This window comes from Eptesicus fuscus, chromosome 23 (assembly GCF_027574615.1).
Source record: "Eptesicus fuscus isolate TK198812 chromosome 23, DD_ASM_mEF_20220401, whole genome shotgun sequence".
Classification (NCBI taxonomy): domain Eukaryota; kingdom Metazoa; phylum Chordata; class Mammalia; order Chiroptera; family Vespertilionidae; genus Eptesicus; species Eptesicus fuscus.
In genome coordinates this window covers 4,605,746-4,629,433 of record NC_072495.1, presented here as the reverse complement: position 1 = coordinate 4,629,433, position 23,688 = coordinate 4,605,746, and the positions used below count along the sequence as shown (strand labels likewise).

At 48.3% G+C, this 23,688-nt stretch overlaps 1 protein-coding gene and 1 long non-coding RNA gene across 2 annotated transcripts in view; one reads left to right on the top strand and one right to left on the bottom strand.

Annotated features, from left to right (window-relative positions):
* LOC129148060 (uncharacterized) overlaps window positions 1–23,688 on the bottom strand; it is a 116,002-nt gene that overhangs the window by 36,134 nt on the left and 56,180 nt on the right. Inside the window, exon 3 of the long non-coding RNA XR_008555245.1 lies at window positions 15,180–15,403. This is a non-coding gene — a long non-coding RNA (uncharacterized LOC129148060). The remainder of the gene's footprint in view (window positions 1–15,179; window positions 15,404–23,688) is intronic.
* Window positions 1–23,688, top strand: part of CCDC60 (coiled-coil domain containing 60) — a 98,960-nt gene that overhangs the window by 34,307 nt on the left and 40,965 nt on the right. Inside the window, exon 2 of the mRNA XM_008142930.3 lies at window positions 11,274–11,353. Coding sequence (XP_008141152.1) covers window positions 11,274–11,353 — 80 coding nt within the window. The remainder of the gene's footprint in view (window positions 1–11,273; window positions 11,354–23,688) is intronic.

The following is a 23,688-nucleotide window of genomic DNA, read 5'->3' as shown; positions in this document are numbered from 1 at the left end:
CAATGTGTCGGTGTGACAGTGTTACAGTGTGTCAGTGTGACAGTGTTACAGTGTGTCAGTGTGACAGTGTGACTGTGTCAGTGTGACAGTGTGACAGTGTTACAATGTGTCAGTGTGACAGTGTTACAATGTGTCAGTGTGACAGTGTTACAATGTGTCAGTGTGACAGTGTGACAGTGTGTCAGTGTGACAGTGTTACAATGTGTCAGTGTGACAGTGTTACAATGTGTCAGTGTGACAGTGTTACAATGTGTCGGTGTGACAGTGTTACAATGTGTCAGTGTGACAGTGTTACAATGTGTCAGTGTGACAGTGTTACAATGTGTCAGTGTGACAGTGTTACAATGTGTCAGTGTGACAGTGTTACAATGTGTCAGTGTGACAGTGTTACAATGTGTCAGTGTGTCAGTGTGTCAGTGTTACAATGTGTCAGTGTGACAGTGTGACAGTGTTACAATGTGTCAGTGTGACAGTGTTACAGTGTGACAGTGTGACAGTGTTACAATGTGTCAGTGTGACAGTGTTACAATGTGTCAGTGTTACAGTGTGTCAGTGTGTCAGTGTGACAGTGTTACAATGTGTCAGTGTGACAGTGTTACAATGTGTCAGTGTGACAGTGTTACAATGTGTCAGTGTGACAGTGTGACAGTGTGACAGTGTGTCAGTGTGACAGTGTGACAGTGTGTCAGTGTGACAGTGTTACAGTGTGTCAGTGTGACAGTGTTACAATGTGTCAGTGTGACAGTGTTACAATGTGTCAGTGTGACAGTGTTACAATGTGTCAGTGTGACAGTGTGTCAGTGTGACAGTGTTACAGTGTGACAGTGTGTCAGTGTGACAGTGTGTCAGTGTGTCAGTGTGACAGTGTGTCAGTGTGACAGTGTTACAGTGTGTCGGTGTGACAGTGTGACAGTGTGTCGGTGTGACAGTGTGACAGTGTGTCGGTGTGAGAGTGTTACAGTGTGTCGGTGTGACAGTGTTACAATGTGTCGGTGTGACAGTGTTACAATGTGTCGGTGTGACAGTGTTACAGTGTGTCGGTGTGACAGTGTTACAGTGTGTCAGTGTGACAGTGTGACAGTGTGTCAGTGTGACAGTGTGACAGTGTTACAATGTGTCAGTGTGACAGTGTGACAGTGTGTCAGTGTGACAGTGTTACAGTGTGCATCCATTGGAACAAATGGACCACTCGGGTGGGGGATGTTGATAATGGGGGAGGTTGGTCATGTGTGAAGGTGGGGGCATATTGGAACTCTGTACTTTTTGCTCAATTTCGCTGTGAACTTAAAACTGCACTAAAAACAAAAAAGTCTTAAAAATAAACAATAAAAAACAACTATGTTACACTTGCGTTTCTTGTCCCGCTCGCCATAGAGAGTATCTTTGGCCCCTACTTTGCAGACCTCATCCATCTCTGCGTGTCTCTTCGACTACGTCTACATCGTCGGGGTTGAGAACACCCACATTCTGCTGCAGACCCGCAATTCAGCTTTCCAGGCTTTGTCAATGAGTTGCGTCTAAAAGTTAAAAATCACCGAATGCTACAGCTTCGTTTCCGCCCCGTCATCCACTCGCTCAACAAATGCCAAGAAACCGCTCCGGAGGTGTTGGGATTGTGCCAGAGACCAGAGCTACAGCGTGACAAGGTCACACTCCCCGAGCGCATCGCACGGCTGGGGTTTGGAGAAGAGAGAAAACACAATTTACAACGTGCACGTAATAGCTGCTTAAATCAGTGGTTTTGAACTTTATGTTAAAAATAGACTATGAGAGAAAAATACGACGATGAGAATCATAAAGAGGGAAGCTGAATACAGCAACAGAAACACGTTTAATGGGCGCTGCTCGGTTCTCTTTTAACCTTGGGAATACAGAGCCTTGTGCTCACAGCCCCGCCCTGTGCCCGCTCCGGTGACCCTCAGGCAGCAGCCAGGCCACCAGAGGGGGCCACACCCTGGGAACGCGTCCTTCCTCCAGGGACAGAGAAATGGTGACACATCACAGTGAGTTCCACGCTCACAGGCCGGTTCTCCTCCCTCTCCTTCCTCTCTGTAAAAATGAATAAAAGCGTATCTTTTTTTAAAACCTGCATACCCTTTTGTGTGTTTTTAAACCACATGAAAATGCTACCTGTTCAAGAAAAATGAAATGACATGAAGCTGAAGGCTTCATCTCTGGTCCTTAGCTCGGGCCCTCGTCTTTAAGCTTATTTCGCTGAAGTGGCTTCTGACGGCTTTTCAGCAGCATGACCAGCCTTAGGATGCTGCTTCCTGTGTCCGACGCCATCGCCACCCCTGCCCGCGTCCTCTCCGCTCCAGGCCCTCCCGCCCCCTCTGTTGGAAACACTTCTCCCTCCACGTCTGTTCCGCTCAGGCGAGCCACGGTGGTTTGATGCCGGCACATGCAGCTGAGTGACGTTTCCTACTTCTCCTCCTGGCGGGGAGCTCCCTTTCCCTGTCATAGTGCAGCCAGTTTCTAACTCACGGTAGGTAATTTAGAAAGAGTCAAGCCCTGGCCGGTTCGGCTCAGTGGATAGAGCGTCAGCCTGCGGACTGAGGGGTCCCGGGTTCGATTCCAGTCAAGGGCACATGCCAGGTTGCGGCTCGATTTCCAGTAGGGGGCGTGCAGGAGGCAGCCGATCAATGATTCTCTCTCTCATCATGGATGTTTCTATCTCTCTCTCCCTTCCTCTCTGAAATCAATCTATATATATAAAAGCCCAGCGACCGAACGGCGGAATGACCAGAACAACTGGTCGACCAGTCACTATGATGCACACTGACCACCAGGGGGCAGACGCTCAATGCAGGAGCTGCCCCCTGGTGGTCAGTGCACTCCCACAGTGGGAGCAGCCGCACAGAGGGCCATCCACAGCCGCTCAGAGGGTGGATCCACAGCCGCTCAGGGCAGGTCCACAGTTACTCAGCTGACCAGGATGAGTGGTGTTCCCACAGCAGGCCGATCCCCGCAGGCCATGCCCCCCATCAGTGCACCAGGCCTCTAGTAAAAATATATTTTTTTAAAAAGAAAGAGTCGAGCTGGTCTTGCCCATCCCAGGCTCATGGCATGGTCCATGTCACTGGACACCAAATGGCATCCCGCAGGCAGCATCATGGAATAAATATCACAGCAGCCTCGGGGTCACATGGAGGCTCATTCCAAGAGGAACTCAAGCCCCCAGCAGATCTTCTGTTTCTCGGCTCTTCCCCCTGCACCACCGGCTTAGCCGGGATCTGCTCCTGCTCCTCAGGTGGTGATGGAGTGGACAGTTATTAACCCGTGGGAGGCTGCGTTTCTCCGGACCTTCAGAGGGTTCGCGTGAATTCTGCAAAGAAGTCGACTTTACTAGTATCTTCTTTCCGGGAGAGGGATGCTGGAGCCACGTGGGCTCTAACTCCTGACCCAACACTACAGAATGAGACTGGCTTTCTTGGGTCCCGACTTGTTTCGTTTCTCTAGGATGAATCGCCAAGGAGCTTGTCTCCCTTTCAAGAAAGGGAGTCACTTGTGTGAAAGGTAATACAGGGAGCCCTACAGTGAACTGGACTGGCTGACCTCAGGCAAGTTATCTAACTAATAAGGGTCTCAGGTTCCTGAATCAGAAAACATTTTAAAAAATGGGAAGAAGAATAATTACAACACTGACAGTTTGGGGTGGTCATGAGGATTCGATGAGAAAAGGCAGGTGAAGTGCCCAGCCCGGGTGTATGTCATGAACTGCTTTCCTTCCTGGGGCCATGGCAGACATTGAGTTGCCATGATTGACATTGCGAATCAACCAAAGAGCCTTTTCCGAGGAGGCTGGACTGCAGGAGGCTCCAGACAGCCAACGCTGCTGATGGGTGGATTGAAGCAGGCACTGGAGTTGGAGTCCATTTGCCATCTCTAGCCTAGCGCATTTCTAGACGCACGGGAGGTGCTGAAGAGTCAGGCACTGTTGTGGTTATTAAACAGAAGCACGGCTGGCAAGGCGGTGGCCACAGCCGGGGCCGGCGTCCTGCAACTCCTCCAGGACTTTGAGCAGCAGCCCTTGTGGATTTCCATTGCCTACGGGTGCCCAACAGCTGGACTGCCTGCCTGGCATAGCAGTCTTTCAAAAGAGCTTATGAGGTTAATGCATTTGATCCAAGTTTCTCTATGTCTCTTTTTCTCTTGTTTTAAACTGGGTGGATAGCACATTGGCTGTTGGTCAATCCCAGAGCTAAAGGGGGCTCCCTGAGGCTGGTAGCTAATTTTCATTTCCATGAGAGGTGGGAAAGCCGGACTTGATTGAAAGCTATGGCATCTAGTGCCACCTACTGTTACATTGCTGCATCACTACCATTGCTGTCTATCTTGGGGGTTCTTGATAGCCTTAATTAATCTGCCTTTAATTAGTTTACTTGGGAATATTTTTGTAATTCCTCTCATGCTACGTTTTTCATTTGTAATTTGTGATTCCGTCTTTTAAAAAGCCCAGAGACTCCTGATATAGGGACAAGGACAGGGACACACTGCCTTGGCATGTTAGGTTCACAAAACCTGTGCACCAAGCATGCCTCTTAGTTCCCTCACAGACATTAGGTGAGACTGGGCAGGTGCCAGGTGGGAGCCCTGAGGTACAGAGAACATGTCTGACCTGATGTCACACGGGGGCCTGGACTCCGAATCCACATCCTAGTCTCCCCCTGCGCCTGTCCCTCCACCCCTGGCTCACACCTCATCAGGGCCCTCAAAGCACAATTCCCATTCCCAAAACGCCAGTGTGTGATGTAGATTTCACTGCAAGTTTCTGGGAAGAGATAGAGGGGAGGGTCACACTGCCTCCCATGGAAGAAAAACCAATAAAACAGTCCTTTAAACTTTTTTACACACACACACACACCCAACCCCCGTCAGCTCCTCCCTCCCCGTCCCCAAGGCTCCCTGCACACCCTGCATAATACACAAGTCGCCTTTACTAACTGGGACCATTCATCCTCTCTTTGTGCTTCTCCAGTGCCCGTCCTTCACACTCATCTTCCCTCTCCACAAACCAATCACCACCTTAGAAAACAGGGAGGATTTAAGAAAAAACACACAATAGAATAGTGCCTTTCCCTCTGACACGAAGGACTGGTGGGAAAGACTGTATTTTCTGGGAGGCTAAATAGTTGAGGACCCAAGTTCTAAATACAAGGGGACTCCTTCAGAGAAACAGAACCAATGGGATGCATATAGACTTAGACATAAAGAGATGTATTATAAAGAATTGGTTCATGTGATTCCGAAGGCTCACAAGTCCCAAGATCTGCTATTGTCGAACTGGAGAGCGGGAGAGCGGGTGGTGTAAGTTCCGGTCTGAAGACTGGCGGGCTCAAGACCCAGGAAGAGTCAATGTTTCAGTCAAGTCTGAAGGCAGGGGGAAACTGATGCCCTAGCGCAAAGGCTGTCAGGCAAGAGAGCTTCCCTCTTATTGGGAGCAGCCTTTTGCTCTATTCAGCCCTTTGACTGATGGGATGAGGCCCACCCACATCGGCGAGGACAATCTGCTCTACTCAGTCTATCAATTTAAAGGTTAAACTCCTCCAAAGACATGCTCAGAGAAATACCCATTCGACAAAACACATGACTGCTCCGTGTCCCAGTCAAGTTGAAACTCAAAATTAACCATCACAACAGGATTCTAGTCTTGGCTCTGACAGCTGACCAGCTATGGGACCTAGGATAACATCCTCTGTGCTTCTTCCATTTCTCCTTCTGTAAAATGGGTCTATTAACCACTGTCTGAAAGAAGCAAGTGAGGCCGGTGGCACAAAATGCTTAGCACAGTGCTGATGTGTAGCAATTCCACAACAACTTGTCAAGTTAGGAGACTTGGCATCCCCTCGTTCCACAGCCCACCCCGCTCACAAAGAAGCCGGCGCACGCCACATTTTCTGAAACTTTTCAGGTTGCACAGCTAGAAGGCTGGGTGTGAATGTGAAAGATCATGATTTCTAAAGTAGAAATGAATTGCCGATAATTATAAATACTGCATAGATGGAACAGGTCATGGAGGCCACCAGACTGACATCTGTCTCTAGTCCACACCCCTCATTTATGGATGGAAACTGGATCTCCTGGGTTCACAACAGTAAATGAATGGGAGTGACCATATTCCAGTGAAACTCCACTTTACAAAGACCAGCAACAGGCCATAGTTTGCTGGCCCCTGGGTTAGATAAGGGTGGGGGAGGGTGTCGAGGAACACAAGCTAATGAGCTCCACCTCTTACTACCTGTGTGAGCTTGAATAAGTGGCTTGACCTCTCAGATCCTGGATTTCCTTTTCAATAAACTAGGAATGAGGATAGCTCATCAAGGTTGGCATGAGGATTAAGTAAAACAATGGAAACAATGCTCCCTCCCCCAGTCTCTCACCCCGTCCAAGGCGAGCCGCTCTCAGCTGCTCTCATGGTGGGGCATTCTCCACCAGAGTGGACGTTGCTGGTGACAGATATGGGAAGTGTTTTGTAAGAGTTAAAGGTCCCTTTGATGGTGGGGTATACCACACTGATACTCGGATAGATGATAGGATCTCGCGTTCAATCCCAGTCAACCCCCGGTCAGGGCAATTAACAGGAGGCAACTAATCAATGTTTCTCTCTCTCTCCCCTCCCACCCCCACCCTTCTCTTCCTCTCTCTCTCTCTCAAATCAACAAAACCATATCCTCAGGTGAGGATTAAAATTTAAAAAAAATAATTCAATAGCATACTTCATCATATTTCAGCTTGGAGGGTCTGCGTGTGAATAGGTAGGTACCTGCCTTACATCTTTATGACAAAGAACCTTCACTCTCCCTGAAGGGAAGTGCCCATCACTACCATGACACCAACAAAAGCTTAAGGATCTATCGGTGTGCAAGCCATGGGCTCACGTGTCATTCTCGCCATGGAGTGTACCCACTCTCTACCTCGTTCTTAACTGCCTCTCCATAATGCTCTGAAATGTGTTCATCCTACTGCCTGCTCCTCCCTTCCCCCTCACCACTCGACAGAACCTCCCAGCTGTTCCCCTGATGTCTGTATCAGCCCAAGTACATTTAGCAGGAATTCATTTCCATCTCAATCTGATTCTAGGAAGTAGATCATATTATAAGAAATAACAAAGGGTTGGGAACATTTTTTCATAAAAGAAAAGAGAACCACAGATATTTAAGAGATTGGCTTTCCGGCCATGACCTTCGGCAAATCATCTTGATTTTCTGTCATATAAAAATGTTTGTGACTAAAATTCAGTGGGCATGCTTTGGAGGTAATATGGCAACTGCTCTCCCTTATTTCGCCCCCACTATGCAAGATGCGGCGGGGGCAGAATGAGCTAGAATCACGAACACGTGCTTTGATGTCACTGGAATTTGAGTTCAAATCCAGACTCAGCCTCTTACTAATAGCATGGTGTTTTCACCGTTTGAAGCCTCAGGTTGCTCCTCTATGAAATGGGAAGAATAATACGGCAAGGTCTAAATGGACTCATGCACTTGGGATCCTGTATGGCACATGGATGAACAATAATGTTACTGGTAGGACAGCCTTAGCACCATTTCACAGGTGGGGAAACAGACTCAGGGAGGTATGTACGTAACTTGCCTGCGATGATTCAACACCTAAGTGGCAGAGCCGGGATGCCAACCTGAGTCTTTCAGACAACAAAGCAAGCTCGTTCCCTGTATTCCTGTCACCTCCCACTTCTCAGCCGTCACGTTCCACCAAGTCGCTTCCAGATGCTACTATTTAAACAGTTCCAGCACATGAGATTTTTTGTTATTGTTGTTAATCCTCACCCGAGGTTACTTTTTACAATGATTTTTAGAGAGAATGGGAGAGAGGAAGAGAGAGAGAAACATCGATGTGAAAGAGACACACCAATTGGTTGCCTCCTGCACATGCCCTAAGGCTGTGGGTCAAACATGCAACCCAGGTACATGCCCTTGAGTGGGAGTTGACCCCATGTCCCTGGTGCTCAGCCTGACACTTTAACCACTGAGCCACATTAGGGCCCAGCACATGGATATTAAATGTGAATACACCTGCCCCCCAAATCATCCCCACCGAAGTCTTCACTATGAGTCTGTCTGCGCTCTCTCCTCCCTCCCCCCGCCACCCCCCATTCACACACACACACACACATACATCAGTGTTTACCCTGACTCCTGACTGAACACCTGGTATTTCTCACAGTCCTGCTCCCAAGACCCATTGGCAGATGGGTCAGAGAAAAGCCATCTGCTGTAGAAAAAAGGCAGACAGGCCAGAGATTCAACTCTGTTTTCCCAGAAATAAAAAATGGAGGCATCCCCCACGCTTTGCAAAGCATTGGAAAAACGGTTCGCTCTCAGGGCCAATGGCACTCCCAGGGGAAGCAAGGCCAGAACATTCAAGTCAGCTGCATTACGAAGGCTCCTAGGAAAGCCTGCTGGCGGGGAGCAGTCACAGAGAGCAAGATCAAGGACATCAAAGAGATGGTGATGGGGTTGTACTCGGCTTTTATTTTCTCCTAAGTTTTTATCTTTTCCTGATTTTTCTACCATGTTCATTAGCTAGTTTCATAACCAAAATACAATCTTAAATGTAGAGTTGAACCTGGGTCGGGAGACACATTCATCAGTGTCAGGGAGGAAATATTTAGCACCAGGTTGTTTATCAGCAATCAGGACAGAAGGGTGTGAGGCCTAGAACACGAAAGTTCTGATGCCAGAGGAGGTGGTCCACACAGATCTGCAGTACCCAACACTTCTCGGGAAAGAAGCAGGCAGGAATAGGAGGGTCCTGGATTCCCTAGACACGTGGGTTTCGTTAATGATTTTGAGGGGACTGAGTGGGGAGGAAGAATTCTGGATATGCATCTAAGCCATGGAAAATTCTGGGGGTCTCGGGCTTAGGATCAAAAGATAAGGAATACACAAAGTTACCATCTGCAAAGGGAGAACCAGCTAGATCGTCCCAAAGTAGCTGGTCAGCACCGGAAGCCAAGTATTTGCATAAACTATCACCATAATCATTTGTTTCTGACCTTCATTTCCATTTCCTGCTCCCCACAGGGGGCTGGTCCCTGTAACACATTTCCCAGCCCCCTTTCCAGCTGGCTTCCCAGGAGAGGGTAGAACCGTCCTTCTTTGCTAATCTCGAGCTTACCTTGCCATCACTAACTTGGCTTTTCAGCTCTTGCACTCCTGCTCCCCTAAGTTAAATGCCCTGTATTGAACTACCCGCATGAGCTCTGATTTCCTGCCTAGACCCTGCAGTGTGCTTAATACAGTGCATTAAAATAAACTATTAACTTTCATCATTTCAGACATTTAGATTACTCAACTTAAAATAGCATTGAAAAATCACATTTTGCTTATATTGGTAGAATTAGTCAGAATTGCTTTATAAACATGAAAAACACTATTATTTTACTACAGAAGTCATATATGTAAATTAGTTTAAAATTAGGGAAAAAAGATAACCCCAAGTTAAAAATTATTATTTATGTATAATTCAAATGCCCTGAGATAATATTGCTATTGACAGTTTGTTATATTTCCTTCCAGCTTGTTTTATAATTAAGCATAAACTTTGCCATCTATCGATGTTTTAAAATGTAATTTATGTCAGGTTATACAAAGTTTTAGAAATTTCTATTGATTTTTATAAATGTAAGTCTTAAAACTCTCTATGATCTAAGTACTTTATATTTTGTAACATGGACGTCGATAGCCACAATAAATACTAGCACCAAATTCGAATGCATCACATACCGCTGTCTGGAGGGACTGTGATTTACACCCCTCCCCCGCTACTGCTCACATGGAGATGTTGTGCACTATTGTTCACAAAGCCATTATAGACATGCTCACAGATGCCTTTTCATCCCTATGCATCATTTCCTTGGCTAGAACTGGAGCTGCTGGGTCAAAGGAAATGTCTTTCTAAGGCTTGTCACCCATATGGTGGTACTGCCATCTGAAGGGATTCGTGGAGGCTCTGTAAATTCTGACTTGTGTCCATATCAAATGGTGTTTGTAAATGCCCTGACAAGCAGACTGCCCTCACTCAAAGCCAATTATTACTGCCAGCTTATTACCACTGCAATTAAACGATGGTCATAATGAAGATGGTTTCCTGAGAATCCAGCGAAATGCAGACATAATTGCGGGGCGTGTGGGGAGGCTCCTGTCCTGCTAAAGTGTTGTGTCAAGTTGAGGGCACAATTCAGCTTTGCTGCTCTAGATTGTTCGGCACCGATTAGGTCAATACAAATTCACTCTGTTCCAATAATGTGAATTTCTGGTGCACAGGCAACTAAAATGAGGTGGGAATTGTGTGTGGGGGGGAGGGGGAGAACGGTGCCTGAAATGTGGACAGCGTTGTTGTTTCTTCCTGAGGAGGGTGAAAGGAGCCGTTTATGAGAGTGATGGGCACATGGCTATGACATCAAGCAGGGTTTTGATCACATATTTTCAAGTTACCTGGTGAGGAAATGTGAGTGTGTGTGTGTGTTTTTTGCTCACAAGTATGTTTCATTCACAATATATTTTAAGAAAGTCACTCTGGTCCTGAAGGAAAGAGTGAGCGGGGTGCTTAAAAGGATGAGGAAGAGAGGCAATCTGATTTACCTGCTCGAGCTCAACATGGCCAATCCCCCTGCCTTCACTACAAAATGCACCAGGACAGGGGGCACCTGATTTTGATGTCTCCAGAGGGGAAGTGAGAGGGGGTAAGAGGACTAGACTGCCCTGGCATGCCGGGGAGCGCATTTTAAAGAGTTTTATGGTTGCAGGAAACAGAAAAGCCAATTGAAACTGGTTTAAATAATAAAGGAAATGTTACAAGAAGTCCCAGTCCTAGTGAAGCTTGACCAATTCAACAAGGCACCCTGAGATCACTTTTTCTTTGAAGATAGTAGTAATAATAGAAGCCTCATTTTTCAGATGCTTGCTATGAGTCAGGAATTTGGCAATTAATTTCATTGTCACAACACGGTAGGAATTAGTCCCCCATTCTGCTGATGAAACTGAGGACCAGAGAGGTTGAGTAATTTGTCCAAGGTCACACAGCTAGTCACCGGACAGAACCAGGATCAGAGCTCAGGGCTGCCTGTCTCCAAAGCCCTGGCTATTTCCACTGTCCCACATGGCCCCTCGCTGGTGTAGAAAGGACGCTGGGCTGCCCAGCCCCCTCCAGCCTGATCAGAGACCTCAGGTGAACACGCGAGCCCCCTGCAGCCTGGTTCCACTGGTAACGGTGGTACTAACATGTTTTTCTTTTACTTCTTGGCTTCCCATCAGGTCCCAGAGAAGCCAGTGAAGAGCATCCAGTATATGGAGAAGGAAATAATAAACCTCAAAAAAGACCTGATGCGAAGCCGGTGGGTGAGCCCCGCATGGAATAACCCACACACAGCCTGTCGGGGATGATCAGGCTACGGGGTGGCGCCCACAAGTCGTTGCCAAGTCCCAGTGCCCCGCCCCAACCCTGACTTACAGGAGGGTAACCCTGTAAGGATGCATCTCCTGGTTGGACTTTTCAAAGAGTTCCTGTACCAGACTTCTGTCCCCACTCCTGTGCGTGCCAATCCCCTGCCTAGAATCCCCTCTGCTTTCCTGCCTGGACCTGAATCCAATTCAAGAGAGTCCCTGTATTCTCCAAAAGTCTTTTCTTTTCACTCTGGGTCTACAGCATGGTAGCTGAGAGTCGGGCAGGCTCGGTCTCAGTACTGGCCCTGCAACCTGCCCGCTGGTGACACTGGAGGACTCACTTAACCTCCCCAAGTCTCTGGGTCCTCACCTGTGAAATGATTATAAAGGGAGGCTGTTAGAAGCACCAGGTGAAATGCCCCTGTGTGGCCTTAATACAGTGTCCTTCCCAGCCCACCCAGCCCTTCCCTCCATGATAATGGGAGCAAACTTAGAACTGGGCCATATTCGATTCATCCCCAGGAGGTGAGAGGGGATTCGTTTTCCTCTCCCCTTAACTCCTCCCCAGGAGCTGGAAGGATCCAAGGTGGGATCATTACAGGGCTCTGGGCCAAGCAACTCAAGGCAGAGTGAGATGTGGAGGCTCTCTTAGCAAAAAATGCACAAGGCTGTGCCCAGGGGGGTAATGCAGGCAGCGTGGAAGGTCTGTTTATCTGAGCGTCTCTCACTCGGAGCCAGACCACAGTGCAAATCACAGCGAGATGTTTCCTTTCTCCATCTCCACCATCTGGAAGCTCCTCCTCCCCCACTGCCCAGCCACACCCCCACCCTTGACCTGTCCCCCAGCACAACTTGATGGAACTGGAGGACTGAGTCCCACAGGAGGCGGGAAGGTGAGGGCAAAGAAGGCGGGAGAAGGAAAGGGTGAAAGGGACTAAGGGCAGGGTCAAGACAGGACCCCAGAGAATGATATCTCGCATTGACCACGGGAGGAATGGCCGTGTCAGCTCTGGAGGGTCTCTGGGCACCCACTGTCTAGCAGAAACATAACGCAAGCCATCGGTAGCCGCACTGAAAAAAGTAAGTGAATCTGGTGAAAGTAATTCTAATAATATGTTTTACTTAAGCCAATATACCCAAGGTATTATCATTCAACATGTAATCGGTAAGAAAAAGGTATTAATGAGACACTTTACATTCTGCTCTGAACACATGATGAAAAGGGTTGAAAAATGATGATGAAAAACCCAAGTGTATTTTACCCTTAGAGCACGTATGTTTGGGCCAAACATATTCCAAGTACTCAATAGTTGTTATGAATTGAATTGTGTCCCTTTTAAATTCTTATCTTGAAGACCTAACCCCCCAATGTGACTGTATTTGAAGACAGGACTATTAAAGAGGTAATTAAAGTTAAATGCGGCCATAATGTTAGGGCCCTACCAATAGGAATGGTGTCCTTATAAGAAGAAGAGACACCAGGAATATAAATTCACAGAGGAAAGGCCATGCCAGGACACAGTGAGAAGGTGCCCTCTGCAGGTGGAGGAGAGAGAAACCTCAGGAGAAACAAACCCTACTGACACCTTAATCTTGGGCTTCCAGCCTCCCGAACTGGGAGAAAAAGTCTGTTGTTTAAGCCAGTCAGTCTGAGGTATTCTCTGACAGACTGGCCACAGGAATATAATAGCCAAGGTCGAGATAATGCTGCAGAGAACGTTCCAGGCTTAAGGGGGCTGATGGGCCTCAGTCTCAGCGTCTCACATGAAGCCAAACTCGAGGGTGGCATGTGAACGATGTGGCTGTGAGAACTGAGAGCTAGGACCCGCAAGGACTCTCCTGTTAGTTGTGGACACATTGGCCTCCACAGTGTTTGAAAACAGGCTGGAGGGCTTCGGAGGCTGATGCCTTGGGAAGCCTAACGCCCCAGGGACAGGGAAGACGTAGGGTCAGGAAGCCAGGAGTTATCAGAGTGGGGACAGCATCATGGCTGAAGATGGGCCTCCCAACGGGATTTGTGCTCGGCTCCATGGTTGCACCTGGAGGATATTCCAGGCGTCAGAAGGAACGGTGCAGACGGAACCTGGATCAGAGGGGAGGTACGAAATACAGAACCATCTGCATGCCGTGGCATCAATCACCCAGAACAGACCCTGGCCATACACAGCCATGAAGACCATGTGAGTCCTTAACAGCTGAATATTATCAGCCTTGAGGTGGATGATTCTAAACAAGATCCCCGGCTACAAGTACAGACCAGAATCTCTAGAGCCTGAGAACTGAGAATTTCCACAATCTTCTCTAGAGTAGACAAGAGCCGAGAGGAGAGGTACCAGGAGATGCTTGGAGCTGTGTTAAGTCCCAGGTACCAAGCCTCACCCAACCCAGCCCAAGGAGGGCAACAAGCAGTGGTGAGCCCACCTGTAACCAGAACCAATTGCTAAATTTTCAGGAAATTTGCAAGCCAATTATCAAACACAGCTATTGTTAAAAATTAAATTGTATAAATTTACAATTAAATATATGATATTAAAACAAAGGCAATAGAAACTCAAAACTCATCATTTCCTAATGATTTCATACATTTTCCTGTTGTTATCCATGCGCTTGAGGTTATTTCTATCTGATGGGAAGAGTATATGTTGGGACTACTGCACGTTTCTTCCCAGCTCCGCATTCACTCACATCACATTGGCAGCCACAAAGGGAATGCTTATGTCACAGAAATCAGCAAACGCTATAAACCAGGGCTTGCTTGTCCCCTCCGAGTTAAACACCTCTGGGAACATGCCCCCCAAAATAACCAGGGTTGAACTTCCCACTCACCCAGTATAAAGAGGGGCCTGACTAAAGGGTGATTTGGACAGTGGCTTTTCTGCCTTCCTTGAGTTGGCAAGGCGAGTCTCTCTCTCCTGCCCGACGCATTGACGGTGGCTCTGAAACTAGCTCGAATGTAACATCCCCGTGGAACAAGCTAGCTGTCCAAGGTCTGGACGTGAAGGAGAATGTGGGGAAAGTCAGACAGAAAAGCCACAGGCAAGAAAACAAGAATCGACAATAAAACGTCCCACCTGGCCCCTCTCCTGGATCCCACTGGCATTTAAGGAAGCGACGACCCCCCTTCCAAAGGAAACACCCTGTTTTCCAGGGGAATCGCCTCTTCGAAAAGAGGTGCAAACCCCACGGCCCCACCTCCCAGGGTCGAATGAGGCGAATTTTTAGCAAAGAGGATGTTGTCTTTTCCACGTCTTGTTTTCCAAGTCTGCTTCGCCTATTAGAATCCAGCCAGACGCCTTGACTACCTGCTAGACTGTTATTTAATACTTCAGCCCGCTTGTAATTCAATCGCACCATTCCTGCTTTCATGGCCAATTGAACATGATGCTAAGAAGAATAAAAACTAACGGCTCTCCTCTCCGCCGGCTCCGCCAGATGTTGGGCGGCGGAGCAGCCCGCTGTGCCCTCACTTGCCGCGGTTCTCCTCGCCCAAGTCAACACGGGGGCATCTGCGCATGCCCAGTTCTTTGACCCGGTTGACGTCCCTTCCCCGACGCTGCGGGTGCTTTGCTTTGGGAGTGTTTTAAGGAAAAGAAACACCTCGGCAACTCGAACAACTGAAAAGTTGAACCTGCAGCCATGATTTCCCCATGGTAACGTTGCGTTAGGTACAGGCAATAGCAAATAAACAGTGAGGAGCGAAGTCCCCGCCCGGCGGACCCCTGCGGGGCACGCATTATGCACGTGTTCATGGAGTCAGAGACTTCGCTTTCTACCTACCTTTGATGGACAGTTGAAGCCAGGCAATTAAAAAGAACAAGGGTGGGTTTTGGCGAAGGAAGAAGCTATTTTCTTTGTATGAGGTTAGGCATGGTTCCTCCTTTGTTTTTTGTGCACATTCATTTTCTTCAACAAATATTTATTGAGTACCAGGTATCGCCAGGTGTGCACGGGCATCCTTGTATAAACTGGAGACAGGGCAATGAACAAAACAGACAAGGTTCCTGTGAATGGGAGACAATGATGTGTGTTATAATGGGGTATAAGCAACCAGCAGGAGAAACTAACCTCACCCAAATGCCTTTATGAATGAGGCTGATTTTAATTAGTGAATTTAAATAGTTGGAAAACATGTCGTTGACCTAAGATGTTTATTACTGTTCTCAGTAGCTTCTACATCTCATCATTCAACACCCAGGACCTCCACATCCATAGCCTGTAAACCGGAACGTCCTCATTTAAAGTTCGAGCCTGATTCTTCCCACGCCCCCTCCCCTGGATTTGAGACTTGCCTCAAAGCCCCAGAACATTTAAGATCATGGATTTATATACGGTCAATACCCTGGATGCAGGCAAAGTGAAGGCTTCTGAATTGCACTTTATAAATCATTCAAAGAAGACCTTACTGCGTGCGCCCCCTCCCCACCCCCCATCACATCAACCTCATACCCTGCAGCCAGCAGGCAGACATTAATAAAGGCAAATGCTTGGCCCTGTGTCCTTAGCCCAGAACCGATAAACAGCCACACACCCAAAGGGTAGGTCACTGCTGAGGGCCGGAGGACCCTGGCTCGGGTTAATTGCATTTTTATCATCTTCAATGTGACCTGAGTTCCCTGCCCATTTTTCCTGTTTCTGGTGTCTTCCTGTGTCTTTGACGCCTCTAGGCAGCCATAGTTCTAGGGCAAGTTTCCTCTCTGCTTTCCTTGCACCACTCTCCACCAAAGGCAAATGTCTTTATTTCCTTTCCTTGTGGCCAGGGCTGCCTCAGAGGATTCCACGGCATAAAGAATTTAACTAGAAGATCAAAGTTGAGCATCAAAATATCTTGAAACCTTGAGCCTTTTGTCACAAAAGGGTCTACTCAAAACGTTGTTTTCTGAAATTCCTCCCCAGATAACAGGTAGTGTGCTCCGCCTTAGAGCCAGACTTGGAGGGCTCACATAGCACAGGTGAAAATTCACTGGCTTTGGAGGCAGCTGTGGGTTCAAGTCCCAGCTCTACCAGTTATTAAGCTGGGTGGCCATGGAGCAAATGCATTCACTTCTGTAGACCTCAGTTTCTTCTTCTATGATATGGGATACAACAGAGTGGGTGATTAAGAAATACCTGTTAAGTGAATGAACGCAGGCATGCTTCAGAATTCCCCTGGCATTTCCTAGGCATCAGGCTCAGGGGAACGGAGGGAAGAAGGTGGGTGACTAGATGCATCCTTAAAAAGATCATGTGGCGAGGCTGGGCCGGGAAGGAACCTACTTCAGGGCAGCAAGCACAGGCCCAGCTTCTGTCCCATGAGCCCACACAGGCTGTGAGCCAGACTTTTTGGGTTCAAACCCCAGCTCCTTCACTTACTGTAGTGATGAACAGCCTGCCTAGTTTCTCTGATCCCCAAAATGGAGAATTACAAAAACACTTTCTCCCCCTTGCAGGGCCGTTGTGCGGATTAAACGAATTAGTACATATAAAGCATTCAGCAGAGTGCCTGGCCGTGGTCAGTGCTCAGTAAGTGGTAGCTGTGTGTATGACATCATTCTCGTTCCCGAGTGACTATTTTACATGGATGTCTCCCTGTCCCCAGTCATGGGGCTGCAGCCAGCATGTCACACCGGATCCCAGATTCTGAACCTGGGAAGGCTATGCTTTCGGCACAGCTGGAACCAACAGGATGGGTGGGTGGGGGACGGCGGGGGGGGGGGGGGGGGGAGGGAGGCAAAGTCAAGTTCATAAGTGGAGGCTGTGCAAATGCAGCTGTGAGTGCTGGATTTCCATATTAATTCTAAATCTCTTCCTATTGGGATTGTTCAACAAGCCATTACTCTAATGGATGCAACCACAGGCTGAACAATAAAGCACTAATCCACCACTTAGCGTAGATGCTGCATGCATTAAGCCCTGTAATTTTTTTAACTTTCTATTGAAATATAACATAATACAGGAAAGCACACAAATCATTCAGCCTACAGCTCAACAGACGTTCACAAAGTGAACACACCCAACATCAAGAAAGGCAACGTGACCGAGGTCCCCCCAAAAACCTCCTCAAGTCCCCTCCCAGTCACTACCCCACCCCGAAGAAAACCACTGTCCTGATTTCTAAACTTGGGTTAGTTTGTCCTGTTTTGAACTTAAAATAAGTGAAATTGTACAGCTGGCTTTTTCCCAATCAATATTGTGTTTCTGAGAGTTATCACACTGCCGTTCTCTCTGTTTTTTAGTAGTTTACACTGTGGGAAGATAGCACAGCATGCCTATTCTGGTTTCCACATTGGGGACACTTGGGCCGTTTCCACATTGGGGCTATTATGAATAGAGCTGCTATGAGCATTCTTGCACATATGTTTGTGTGTGCACGTGCGCATGTGTATGTGTGTGTGTGTGTGTGTGTTGTTGTTGTTGTTTTTGCTGAACATATGTATGCACTTCTGGTGAAAATATACCTAAAAGTGGAATTGTTGGCTCACAGAGTTTGCATATGCTCAAACTAGCAAACAAACCCTATATTTTAAAGAACTTTAAAAAAATACACAAATAAACTAATCTTGAAAAACTAGAAAATATAGATAAGTCTATATAAATCAGTAATGAAGAACCACCCACAATTACATCACCCAGGAATAGCTCTTACTCACATTTTGGCATAACAACTTGCAGTATTTTTCTATATAGACACGTGTATATTTTTTTAACCAATAAAAACCCCATTCTGTATGTACCATTTGGTAACCTGATTTTTATTTAGCAATAGATTATGAACGTCTTCCATGTCAACAACTTCACTTTTAAAACCTTTTAGTATGAAAATGTTCAAATATCTATAAAGGCAGACAGGGCTTGATCAGATGACTCCCCGACATTCAGGCTATCTGCGCATGGGCAGTTACCTCGGGCTCCAGAATGCCCTATTCATGCCCAATCTGAGGGACTAGGGTCTAACCAAAGTGGTCTTCTGGCCCTTTCTTCCCGAGAAACTTGTAGGGAGAGCACACTTGGTTTGTGTTTTGTTTTGTAGAAACTCAGACATATGCCATCGATCATTTCACTAGACTGACAATGATAGGGAGTGGAATGTTTCCCCAAAGTCAAACCTCACCACAGCCTCACCTTGCCATACCCCACTGGACCAGAGGGACCCCCAACAGAACTGCTTGGGCTTCACCCTCCCAAAATTCCCCACACTAATGAGAACAAATTCAGCAAGAATGCTCACAGTACTTTCCTGCCCGGAGCTAAAAAATGCAAGACGGCCAAACCAAACAGCCTGAGGAGTCAAACAGCCTGAGAAGTGTCACAAATGATGCTTCCGCGAGTTCTCTGAAGTGACATCTAGGCAGACAGAGTTTGGGGGTGAGGAAATTCTGAAGGTCTTGGTGCTGCTGTGCGAGGCCTGTGGGCCCCACTTAAAGAAAAGGCATGGCCTGGCCCTTCAGCGTATCTGACTGGGGGTTTAGCTTTAGGAATTGTCCCGATAAGAGTGGGATAAGCGCCAAACAAGAGCTTCCTGGCAGAAGGTGGGTGCAGAGTTTAGGAAACCAGCTAGAACATCGTTTTTGCAAGACGCTCTTTAAACCAGAAGATCTTATGCAGGGATCTGTTCAATAGAGCCCGATCCAAACAGCCAGTTACAGCGGGAATCTCACCTCCAGCTCCGCCCTGAGAGGGCCCCAAGTGCATATCAGCTGCCAAGAGCCTGGAGGCCCGTGAACTGCTCCTGAAGCGCTCCTACCATCCCCCACGCGCAGGGCTCGGGTGGGGTGGTCCGTTCAGAGCAGGGCTGCCCCTGTGCACAATTCCAGGGCCACGCTTCACAATGGACACTCCAGGGTGAATGGTAACCCCGAAATGCAACTTGTGCAATACAATGTTAACACCCTGGGTTGTACAATCAAGCAGCCCTTCAGTGGTAGTCACTCACATAAAAGTAAGCTCTTACAGCGCTCTGGGAGGAGGGCAGGAGAGAAAAAAATCACAGGCAAGTTACTAGTAAGAGTGTCTATAGTGGTTCGCAAACTAGACACAGCCTTAACAGGTGTGTGTTCAGGCTCATTTACCCTTTACCAGCTACACCCCTCGACATCTCTACGTTTGTGCCTATTTTGTGTAGAAGAGCGAACAGGGAAGGACCAAAGGAGAGGCAAATAGGGAGTCGGGAGGTGTCCCCGGCAGAGAAAACAATCTACACGTGAGGACCACAGTCAGAGGGGACCTGGAAAGCTAGGTGACTAAAGACACCTTTCACCAAGCTCCGCTCTCTGTCAGGCACTGGGCTAGGAAATGGTGTCAGGATGTCTCAAATGGGAGAGCAAGATGAGAGAAGGTTGCCTAATTTGGGGGACCAGACAGTTAAGAGGCTAGTTTCCAATGATACAGCTTAGCAGGCCCTGGGGGGAGCGGGGAGGGGAGGGAGCCGGCCTGCAGTCCTGGGCAGAGGTTTTGCGTCTTCCAGGACCTGTCTGAATGAGCCCGGACAAGGACACACAGTAGCAGATGATCACCCACCCCATGTTCAAGGGGCCACCAGAAGCATCTTCTCATGATGACAGGCAAGAGCAAGTTGTGGATTCAGGAAGGAAGCCTTTGACCGCACACCCCCTCCAACGGCTCTGCATCTCAGACCCCTGGGATGTCCCTGGTGCTGGCAATTAGTGGAAACGCCATTGCAAACTCCTGGGCGAACTCCTGAGGCGTCCGGGCCTCCCGCAAGTCCTCCCTGCCTTCAACCAGCAGAAGAACATGGGTGAAAAGATGGCAGGCCGGTGGCCTGGTGCCTTACTCCGCTGCCTGTTGTCTGCAAACCGTCCGTGCACTCCAGCAAAAGCCTCCCTTTCTGCTAATGCATTTTTTATGTCCACACGGGCAGGTCCATGAGGAAGAATCCTCCCTTTCGTGCCATTTAGCCATTAAGCACAGTAGGTAATGATGGGTATTGCAGGGTGGTTGGGTTTGCATTCTTTAAAAAAAAAAAGTCAGTTTATCTCAGAACTGAAAACTGACGCTGAACTGCCTCCGAATGCTCCCCTGCGCCTCCGTCCTCCCAGGCGGCACCTGTCTGTGAGCTGACAGGCGGCAGTGGTTAAGACAGCAGCTCCTGCATTCAGACAGACCAGGGTCCAAACGCCGCCGGCCTTCCCACCATCTTATTTGGTGACTTTAGGCGAGTGGCTGCAATTGTGTGAGCCTCAGTTTCCCCATCTTTGAAACGGCAATCCCCACCTTGTGAGTCTGCTGTAGGGATTAAATGAAATAACGCTTGTGGGGCACCGGGCCCTGACAACAGGGATCAAGTGCTCTGTAAGGAGAGACTATCATTAGGATGAATTTGTCAGCCCGAGTCACACCGCCCCCCCCCCCCCCCGGCCCCGCAAGGCTTTCGCCTCAGGATATCTAGCTGCTTCTGCATCCCCCCAAGCATCATTTGCTGCGAAGTAAGATGGGGTAAATAGACCAGAAGGGGGGGGGGGGGGGGGAGAGCATTAGACTCCTTTGCAAGGCAGACCTGCCAGCATTCCCTTTCCAAGGAGGTGCAGAACTCCTGAGAGCAGTTGCCTAGAAACGGGAGCTGCGGTGGGCTGCTGCTGCCTCCCAGAAGTCCCCCTAATTGGGATGCATGCAGAACAGTTTGTTGACACTTGGCAGGTTTTGCTGACTCACATTCATTAAGGCGTAGCCATGGGCCGCGGCACCCAGAAGCCAGTGCAGATGGCAGCCTTGTCAGCACCCTCTCACAAAATGGCCACATCAGGTCACGGTCGCTCTGTTTGCACTTCAGGATGTTTACCAGGTTTTCGGGGGCAGGACGGGGTGTGAGGGAGGGTGAGTGTGTGTGAACAGCGCGGTTACATAAACTAGCCACGTCCAGGAGGCCGTACCATCAATCAAAGCACGAGACGTGCCGACTGTGTCACCTGATATCTACGCTGGGGTTCCCTTTAGGGTTTAGACACCACGTGTAGCCACTGGCATGAGGCAGGTCAGAGACGGCATTATGAGCTAAAGAAATAACTTTCCTGAGAGGCCCGTGGGGAGCCGGTTTCATTTGATCACTTCTTCCAGAACACAGCTACAGTCTCGCTCCCAGCTGAAAAAACGCAGGTTTCAAAGGCAACCACTCGTCTCCAGCCTGTTTGGATGATTCAGCGTCTGCGCAGACGGTTCTACACGCCTACTCCACCCAAAGACAACATCCAAGTTGGGTGGTGGCGTCATTGTTACACGCTCCAAAGTCGCACGCATTTCATTGGGGCTTGAAATGCAAGGGTTTCAAATGCTTTAGTTATTCGTGCAGTAAATAGTTTCTGAGGACTCCCTATGTGCCAGAAAAGATTTAGAAATTGTTCTGACCCTCAAGGAGCTCAGACTGGGGTGGAGGTGGGAGGATGGAGTTCATGGGCAGGCAAGTCAACCAGTAGCTCAGGATCGCACAGACCGGGGTGCCGAACCCAGCCTGGGAAAAGAGGAGGTGACTTCCAGTACAGGGCGGGGTTCATGCCGGAACCTCTCTGTACTTCCATTGCCTCGCTGTGAAAGGGGCTAATAGGACGACTCATAGCTGCCTTGGAGGATTACCTTCAGAAGTTAGAGAGATCAGTAGCCATAAAGCTTTTTCACAGTCACTGCCACGTGGTATTACTCATCTTCTAGCTGTGCTGGTGGTGGTGTGGTGGTGACAGTTATTCCTACTTACTGGAACAGAGAGGTTAATTATTCTGCCTAAATCACACAGCCGGGTGTTGGTGGAGTTGGAGTTAGAGCCCTGCGGTCTAACTGACATTAATGTACATCCCACTTTTGCCTACACCCATATCATTTCCCAGTGCTGCCCTGTGAAACATCACCAGGCTGTGATGTGGGTTCCTTCCATTCTTCTTCCTTTCCTTTCCTCCCTCTCTTTTTCCTCCTCTTCCTTTTCCTCTTTCTTCGTTTTCTTTAGTGAAAATCTGAGCTAGAGATTAAGCAAAGGAAGAACCCAGAAAAGAAAACCACTTATAATTAGACATTTTCTGCATGTAATTTCTTAGTCAGCAGGGCAGAGGTTAATTCCCTGGCCCTTTAGTTTAATAAATTTCATTACGTACATGATAACCAAGCATTTCTCCTACCCACCATGGACGGAGATTCACAAACCTTTATGAACTACTGAGTAAGGCAATTTACCAAATAACCGCGGTCTAATTAGACTGTTTTGGCCGCCACCCTTAGAGAAGAGAACCTCCTAAGCTCACCACCTGAACCGAGTGCCACTTCCCAGAAGCCTGCGGGGCTCAGAGCCAAACCACTGTCCTGGCTGTGGCCATAGCCAGAGAGTGGCAGCCACAGTCATTCATGGCTTTGATGGTGGTGGGGGTGATGATGCCCGTGACAATAATTGCTGCCATTTACTGAATACCTCCGATCTGCCAGGCACCACGCTAAATGCCTCTCATATATGATTTCCACCGTATCCTGAGATGGGCATTAATTTCCCAATTTTACAGAGGAGGAAAGTGCCTCTCAAACAGGTGGAAATGACTCGCCCAAAGTCACGGACATTGAGAGACAAGGAAACGATGACCATTAAAGCTGAGCAGACCTTTCCCACGCCCGTGCATTTCCTCACGCAGCACTCTGGGACCGGCCACCTGGGCTTAGATTCCAGCTCCACCAGCTAGGAACCCTGTGGTCAGACAACCGGACCTCTCCGAGCCTTAGTTTGCTCATCAGCCAAATAGGAAGGGGCAAATAGGAAGGGGACAAATAGGAAGGGGGCAAATAGGAAGGGGACAAATAGGAAGGGGGCAAATAGGAAGGGGACAAATAGGAAGGGGGCAAATAGGAAGGGGGTAAATAGGAGGGGGGTAAATAGGAAGGGGGTAAAGGGAACAAAAGGAACGTCTCCACTTTACAGGCAAAACCAATTACTTTGGCCACCCTAGAGTGACGTCCTCAGCTGAAGCCACTCTCTAGGTTGCGCCTTCTTCCAATTCAAATAGCACCTGCTGGGTGCACATTTGCCCAGAACTCAGAAATGCCACCAAGTTTTGCAAAGGAGCCAGAAAGAATACGAGTGAAGCAGCTAAAGTGACTTTTCCACCGAGAGTCAAGGCTCCTAAGCCTTTATCACAGTCCCACGGCATCTTTCTTCCACCTGATTTATGAGCCCAAGGAAGCCGTGAACAGGCCCTTTTCTGTTTGGGCTGAGCCATTCAGAAAGGAGAGAAATCCATCTTGAGCTCTTGATCTGACTCTGCAAAGCTCCCATTGTTGGCATTACAATTAGCAAATGACCTAGGGATGGTAAAGCGATGTTCCGATG